Here is an 8,564-nt window from a genome sequence, read left to right on the forward strand (position 1 = left end):
GAAATTGCTTGAAAAAACTGTTTTAGAAAACAAACTCACGAAACAGACCGGGACAATTATTGTATGACAAGGAATTCAGGTGAATGTAAGGAAGGACATGTTAAAATAAGTTGTGTCCACGAATGATCATCACTACGACCCCCCCCCCCCCCCCCCAATAACTAAATAAAAATAAGGTGCATCCACAAATGTGAACAGCACTACCCCAACAAAATCATCAATTTACAGTGAGTGGCACAGTAGTCACTATTTTGTCTGGTGACACGGGTTGCACCATGTCTCAGGGGATTAAGAAAGATATTTTAGGAAGTTTAAAGTCAGCGAAAATGTGGACCTTTCTGGATGTGGTCATGAGAGAACAATAGATGATGAATTTCCTCAATGTACACATCCTAGATGCGTATTGTCCGCCTTAGATGTCCGGTTGTTAGAACAAGCTCCGATGAAATTAGTGGTGAACACTAGTCGAGGTGCATTGGTTCTAGATCACACCATGCCTTGATGAGTACACCACTTTTGAAAGCATAAACTCATATGTGCCATAATAATTGATGACACAAAGCTTCTTGGAGAAATTCCTTTAGTGCAGATGAGACTAGTGTTTTTGGGCAAAGCATATCAACTCTATATAGTCAGACCCAAAAACGAAGGCAAGAAAGAACACCACCCCAAAGTAAAAGACTGAAGACTCTGGCTGCCGTCCTTTGTGACCAGGCATGATTCAGTACTTTGATTTGGCAAGCAATATGGACATTCTTTACCTCAGTTTCAAGTTGTTTCAGTCATCATTGAGTTACTTTTTTTAATAACTGAGGGTTACCAATAATTCTTTTGCATAAGAATTGGGTCTCTTTCAAGCAATCTTTTGGATAAGAATTGGGTCGGTTTCAAGCAAAAAAAAAAAAAAAAAATCAAAATCTAAGAAAATCCCTGACGCTATCCATTTGACAAACCTTTTGGTTTTCATGAAAAAATAAAAAATGCCATTTATTAGTCAGCTAAGGAAGTGAACCCCATGATTCCTCTATCCATTCATTTCTATATGATGGCAAGGGAAAAACAACACAGGCTGAGTAAAAAGTGGCAACTTTATTCATTTTACAACTTGACAAATGTTTTACAGCATGATTATTGACTGTGGTCGAGAAGATAGACCTGTGGGTTATATTTTCAGTTACATTTCCAAACAAAAACTCTTGCAGCTAAACAAATGAATGGAAACACATTTATATCACACAATGCCACCTATGATTATTCATATATTTTTCAGCGTGCACTGATAAAAGTTCCAAACATACCCCAAAACTGTCAAGAACAAGAAGTTATCTTATAGTGTGGATGACTTAAATCAGTAATAGGATGTGAGTCTGCAATACACAGACAAAAAAAAGAGCATCACAAGTTAGGTTTTCTTCCATTTGCTTGGAGAAACGACATTTTTATTTTTTGAAAAGTGTATTTCCAACAGTAAGTAACTAAAAGAAACTACATTTTTAAAGAATGCAGAACATGTTGATTCACAGGAATGTTGAACATGGCATTAAAAATATAAAAATAATATTACCCAAGAAAAGTACCCACAATTCAGAATAATAGTTGGAGGGGGCTGTGTATTGGTGATGGAAAAAGGGGGAGTTGGGGAGGGGGGGGGGGTCAATCTGTCCGAGTCAATCCTGGGGGGAGGGGGGGTGTCTACAGCAATTGACCAGAGTACTGCTTCACACTGAAATAAGAGTAAAATGCACAAGAATATCAATCAACAAAACTAAATTAACATATGGTAAAGAATAGACTATGGCTGGGGGTTGAATTGAGGGGGTGGATGTGCGTGTGTGAACAATTCGTCGAGGGGAAAAAAAAAAAAAAAAAAAAAAAAAAACACGGGGAGGGGTGGTTAGTCCTTGAGTCCAAGCAGGTGCAGCACACTGAAGGGGGTGGAGAGGGAGGAGAGAGGGAGGCAGGGTTAGTTACCAAGGCAACACCACCACTAATTAGACAGCAGCAGCAAGCAGCAGGTTGTACAGCTGTATTAGCATCGACAAAAAGGAGGAAGTGGTGTGTTGTATACGTGCCTACTGGTTGCCAAGGGAGACAGAAGAGGAGGAGCCCCTGCTATTTGGCAGACTGTGATTTGTTGTCGCTTGATCTAACTAAAAACAACAAAATCACTAGTCTTCCACACAGCAGCGGCCAGGGGAAGAATCACTCCACTCCCTGCTTCACACTGAAACGGCTTTGGAGGGGGGTGGGGGCGATTGCCTAGTTATGGTTTTTTTTCCTCTTCTTTTTCCCCAATATAAGAATCTTGATGAGAGCAAGTGCGTGAAAAAAAACAAAAAACCCTCTCCAAAGCCGTTTTGCGTAAGAGGAAGGTTTGAACTACTTTCAGATTGCATGGGGGAAGAAAGGAAGGGTGTTAGTGGAAAGAAAGCAGGCAAGAGAAACTAGAAATACAGCACGACTATATATCACAAGCATTTCTTAACATAGCAGTTTTGAAATCGCCTGAATTAAATATTCTGTGTGTTTGCTAATAAGACACATGCTTACATAAGAGTCTTTTGAATAGTCTCAACAGGCATTATTAGCGCAGGAGCAAGGAACCTTCATCTTGTGCGTGTCACTAAATGACCATAAAACTATGAAAGAGCCCATTATAGATCTTCTAAATACTGAAAATATTTTTTTCAACAGTTCTTTAGAGTTTGATTCAAACTGTTGCTCTGTCTTAGCACGTACGTCATCGCCAGACAAGCTCCTACTAGTTCAATAAAAATGTCCACAGGTTTCCTTGCCCCTGGACTAGAGAATGAGATGATGATGATGATGAAACGAGTCAAAAGTAAAACTTGCCTGTTCTGTAGAAGGTATTGGGCATTCTGGATCTGATCCTGGGTACCCACAATAGTTATGATGCGGTCCTCTGAGCCCTCCAGAGGCTCGTCGATCTTAATAGACGCGCCGGAATCGTGCCGGATCTGCTTGATCCGCTGGCCACCCTTTCCGATGATGGAGCCCGCCAGCTGCCGTGAGCCATCAGCAGATGTGGAGGTGTTTGCAAGACGGAGGAGCGAATGAATACAAGCGGGTATATTAGTTATAGATGCAAAGCAGGCACTTATGAGAACAATCGAACAAATGAGATTAAAACTAAAGCGTGCTTAGAATACTGTCCATGTTGATATGTGAACCTATATGGCAGGAAATTTCCATTTCTGCAATTACTGTCTTAATGCTAAGCAATCCATGACTTGCTGTACTCAATTTGCAGCCGTTCTTTTCATTTTGAGTGTTGATAGGTGTCTAGCCCTACCAACAAATCAGCAGTTTACTCACGTCTTTAGGGATGGTCACTTGTGTGGTGATGACCGGGTCATTGTAGGAACCTCGTCCACCTAACGGCAACACATTCAACAGTTATAAAACACTGCAGAACCAAAACAAGGTAATATAGAACTCCTCAAACAAATGATAGCAATTATGAGCCTCTCGGGCAGACGCTACAGCATGTATCAGACTCTTGTGTTTCACACATCACCCGGTGAAAGCGGAATAGTGCCCTAACAGCAAGCGTTTTCACACTGGGGCGCGGTATCCCACAAACAGATTTGATGGCGGCAGCCGTCCGCGCATGGTGTGACGTATAACAGGGCGGGGGACGAGTGTTAAACTTCACACTGCAATCACAGTAACGCGGTTGATTCTGATACTACCTCCATAGGAAAATCCACACCGCAACAAAAACGTACTTTGGTGCCTTTCAAACACAACAGTGAGGGAGATTTGGGCGGGGTAGAAAGATGCCTTCTTGCTCACCTGATGAATAGTTATCCCAGGAAGAGCTGTTGTCTGCACATGACAGAAAACAGCAATGCTCAATTACATGTTGGTCAATTACAATTGTAAACACAAATGCAACAACGCCGATGATTTTTTTTTTTTACCGTTCCCAAGTTCAGAATTAGTTGCATGTAAAATGTAATTTGTCTAGGCTATGACTGCTCAACATCAATGCCATTCTGTCCCCACTCTTAATTATGTTAATCTTCCCTGCATTTTATACTTACAAAATAATGATGAAAAAGGTATACAACTTACCATAGCCTCCTCCGCTCTATGAAAACCAAATAGAAGAGAAAGAAAAACAAATTACCATCAGGCCACGTATCGGTACGCATCCCGCATGAGGAGTGCATGCTGAGACCGGCATGTACATGTACATGCCTCTTCAATGGAGCAGAATCAACTAAAAGCCACCCAGTTTTCATCCATATGCCAGACTCCTCCTCCTCCACCCCATCAGCCCCTATTTTCACCTGCTATTCAGCGGCTGCTGTTGTCAGGGCAACAGGCAATTCAAAATGCTGTTGCTGGGCAACGGCAGGCAGTATCCTGCCAGTTCTCAGAGAGGGAGGGTGGGTGAGAGGGAGTCTGTCAACAAAGCATTATCGCCTAGCAACCAACTGTGGTCACCACCAACTCTCTCTCTTTGCTCAGAAAAACAAGCCGGCCATGAAAAAGTACACAGTAAGAGGGCAATTATAACTGATTATTATGGGATGTCTCCAGCTGCGGCGATTACAGTCTTTCTGTAGGGACGGCTGGTGCGTATGAGCGGAGAGTTGGGCTTTAATAAAGGTCTGGCATAGTGGAACACAATGCACAATCACAGCTTGTCACAAAACGGTGGCGAGCAGCATGCAAGAGCCTCAGGATGCCAGCACCCCGCGATCAGCGTGCATTTAGCATGGGTCACTAACCATGTTATCGCTGTAGCGATCCGGTCTACCTCTTCTGTCACTGGTAATAAAAGAGAGACGGGTGGGGGGAGGGGATGAAAAAAAAAAATTAGAAATTGCTTGGAAAAAAAATAAATAAATAAAACATGCTTGAAAACATTCCAAGGGGAGGAGAGGAAAAGAAATTTCGGTCCAGGTCAACCTGCACACACACGCTGAGCAAGATTACAGTATAAACACATTTCCTCCCAGCCATCTTCCCACACAGTCACAGGAACAGCTCTGACAGTGTTATGGTGAGAGGACTGACAGGTGGTGGTGATGAAGATCAGAGCCAAGGGCTGCTGCCGTTGCTCCCGCCCCCCGTAATGTGCATTTATTCGCTAGCTTTGTCACTGCTGTCGAAGACTTTTGCTTGGAATCTGATTTTCCCAGCCTGATTGCCATATGCTCAGTCGTTATATCTAGAATTATTGTCGTTTTGACAAGGTGAATCGGTAGGACTCAGAGCCATGTCCGACTCCTGCTAAACGAGCAAAAACGGGCAAAAGTGTTTTCTCTGCCATCTTTAGTGTGATTACTGGTTTCCACTCCCCAATGACTTGAAAGACTTGAGAATTGAGCAGCCTTTTGTGATTGAAGTCAAGCGATGTGCATTTGAGTCCATCCATTTGTGCATTTTGACAAGGACTGCACTGTGATGGTCTGGCCGTTATGTTGGCTTCTTGCTCTAGATAGCTAGCTTGCGCCAGGATGTCACTTGCGGTCTCGGTCATTTTATGTGCATTTTTTTTCAGTGCTTTACATTACGCTTGATGTTTTTTGAGTCTAAAAAGTATTTTCTTTCTACACACAGCCACATTACAGACAGCTGCTTGTATTCGTCACCAATAGGGACGGGATGAGACAGTTTACATGAGATGAGGTTTTTGAAAAATTTGCAATATAAAATATGCCTAGTATAAAAGTTCGTTTTCAAAAAGTTTTATTTTACATATAAATGTACAGTGATCCCTCGGTTTTGCGGTTGATGGGGACCGCTCTTTGATCTGAGCTGCTTTGTGGATGAGGTGCTCGAGCGCGGCCTATGCAGTCTCTCGCTCACTCCAACAAGTTTACTACTGTACAGTATATAAGGTTTAATAATTTAAGATTTAAGTACAAATGTGTACTACAGTAATATTTGTCTAAAATAATATGTATAGCATGAAGACTTTTCGCCTTTAAAAAAAATTCAAAATGTTTTATTTTTTTCATTATTCATGTGAAAAGCGAGGGCGCTACTTCGTGGATTTTTAGCTATCGCGGGCGGTATCTACCACAATAAACGAGGGTTCACTGTATCACCAATCGGGTTATGAAATGCCTCATTTTCAAAATCTTTTATATCAATCCGCTCCAGAGTGGCTTTTGTATCATGATTTTTGTCATATTATGAATCAAGTTTTACATATAAATCATTCCAAGCGCTTTAAAAACACCACATTACTGTAAACGTTACAATAGTGTTGCGTGCATGATGTGACTGGAGATCAAGAGATTGATCGAGCGAGTGAGAGCGAGAGTGTGTGTGGAGGCAGCGCATGCGCGGCAGATGAGGAAGTTGTAGACGTAGGAGTGTGCCTAGTAGATTGCTGTGTTGTTTTAAAATGTAATAAAGGGGTGGCTAATATCGACCGTGCCTCCCCGCTGCCCATTGTGTTGGCTGCGTGCTCCGATTGGAGGCAACGTGTGAGGCCTGTCTACCCCGAAGGGCAACTCTGGCCCTGGAAGAGGGACGGACAACAATACATTATCTGGCGGCAGCGGACCTGTTCTGCAAACAGCAGAAAAAGAAAACTATCCTGTTGAAGTTGTCCGCAGTAAGCTCTTGTATGTGCTCTCGAGAAGTGTAATAATATCCGAGCAGCCATTATAATGAGAAGTAGAATCTCATGTTGCGTTTAGTTCGAGTGGGAATTTGGAGATTAAGATGTTAAATTGCATTTTGTGTTATTTTATATGCTAAGTAATTTTCTTGCTATGAAGGGGGGGGGGGGGGGCGTACAAAAGTGACTATATCTCGAGGTTTCATCACATTTGATAAATTACAATAGATTCCTCCTTAGTTTTTGTCAGTATTATTTTTCCACCAACATGAGTGACGTCACACATCTTTTTTGTTTATGGTTGAAGAGCACTATCACCAGTATCTTGTGCTGGAACTTGAGGCAAAGTGCTACCTGTACATTCCTGCCACATTAGTGCCATGTGAAAGAGTGTTCCCTACTGCTGGGGACATAAACAAATTCAAGAGCATGCTTGAAATGAAAAAATGTGACAAGATTTTTTTGAAATAGAACGTTTGTGTGCTCAGAGATGTCAATGATGTGTGGTTTCTAACAGGAATACATAGAATTTGTCTATTTTTTTTTTTTAAATAAATCGCAACACACTTTCAAGGCCCAATACCCAGCCCCAATATATATACCTGGCCCCCGGTTTATGAGATTCCGTTCCGCGGTTGGGATCGTAACGCGAATTCACCGTACGGCGGGCAATCCAAACCTATGTTGAATAGTTAATGCATGCAAAACCCCAGGTAAAAACAATATTGTACATATTAAAAATTGGTCCCAAAATAGTACAGTAACATCATAAAACAATATGGAAAGGATTTATTTACCTTTGAGCAACGTGAATGCTTGTTATGGCCATATTCTCTAGTGAGGGTAGCCTAGCCTAGGCTAGTTTAGCCTTCTTCATATTTCTTATCTCCAGCTGCGTTTCCATATAAATCATCTTCTTACTTCTCTCTTCAACATCACTAGCAATCTTGGGACCCATGGCTTTGAATTAAGCAATAAAATGCACTATAAATATGCTTTTGTAACCACTTAGAGGAGAACAAAGCTTTAACGTTCCACCATTTTGGAAGGAGTGACACCGACCAAGAGCAGACCAGCGTCTTAGTGTTTCCTGGACGCCAAGCCAGCATCTAAGGAAGTAGTGACGTCAACCAATAGCAGACGAGCATTGTAGTGACGTATTTAGCGACGCGCGTATAGACATATGAGCGCTGAGTGACTGAGAGTCATACACGCACACTGATTGCCATGTTTGAGGTACTGCAGGGGGGGAGAAGGGGGGTGTAGAGAGGGGACGTCGTAAGGTGAAAAAACGTGAGGCAGGGACATTGTAAACCAGGGATTCACGGTGTGTGTGTGTGTTGCTTTGTCTCCATCTGTAGGCGTAGGTAATTGCACTTATTTTCTGTTGCCATCACATGACGGAGATTGTGGTCAGCTATTGGTCGGCCTCACTCGTTTCAAGATGGCGAAATGGTAAAGCTTTGTTTCATTATGAGTGGCTACAACACCATATTTATTAGTGCATTTTACTGCTTAATTCAAACTTGAACGGGTGCTGTGATGATGCTAGTGATGTTAGAGAAGATGATGGTTTATATGGAATATTTTTAATTTATTTTTCTGATTGTATACATATATATTATATATACATAGCACTAACCATTGTATTTTGGGTACCAATTTTACTATGTATGTACAATTTTGATGTTTTTACCTGGAGTTCTAAACGCATTAGCTATTTAACATAGGTTTGGATTGCCCGTCATACAGTGAATTCGCCTTACGAGCCCAAACGCAGATGTGTGTGTATATTTATATATATATATATATATATATATATATATATATATATATATATATATATCACTTACTTAGACTACTTAGACACTTTATACACAGTAGGTGCGCAATACCACACACAATATCAGGAATGTTTGTAGATCATACTGTATATATTAGACATTACCAGCACTTT

General features: G+C 41.5%; 1 protein-coding gene across 3 annotated transcripts in view; it reads right to left on the reverse strand.

Moving 5' to 3' along the window:
- Positions 1 to 1,070: 1,070 nt before the first annotated feature.
- Positions 1,071 to 8,564, reverse strand: part of hnrnpk (heterogeneous nuclear ribonucleoprotein K) — a 20,275-nt gene continuing 12,781 nt past the window's right edge. For 2 of the 3 annotated variants that reach the window (XM_088430523.1, XM_088430362.1), the window contains 6 exons: positions 4,761 to 4,800; positions 4,099 to 4,114; positions 3,817 to 3,849; positions 3,337 to 3,395; positions 2,854 to 3,023; positions 1,071 to 1,925 (listed from right to left, as the gene is read on the reverse strand). In XM_088430523.1, coding sequence (XP_088286649.1) covers positions 1,895 to 1,925; positions 2,854 to 3,023; positions 3,337 to 3,395; positions 3,817 to 3,849; positions 4,099 to 4,114; positions 4,761 to 4,800 — 349 coding nt within the window. In that variant the 3' untranslated portion in view covers positions 1,071 to 1,894. The remainder of the gene's footprint in view (positions 1,926 to 2,853; positions 3,024 to 3,336; positions 3,396 to 3,816; positions 3,850 to 4,098; positions 4,115 to 4,760; positions 4,801 to 8,564) is intronic. The other variant, XM_088430441.1, reaches the window with a different exon arrangement.

This window comes from Hippichthys cyanospilos, chromosome 1 (assembly GCF_059441005.1).
Source record: "Hippichthys cyanospilos isolate Australia breed blue-spotted pipefish chromosome 1, RoL_Hcya_1.0, whole genome shotgun sequence".
Taxonomy (NCBI): Eukaryota; Metazoa; Chordata; class Actinopteri; order Syngnathiformes; family Syngnathidae; genus Hippichthys; species Hippichthys cyanospilos.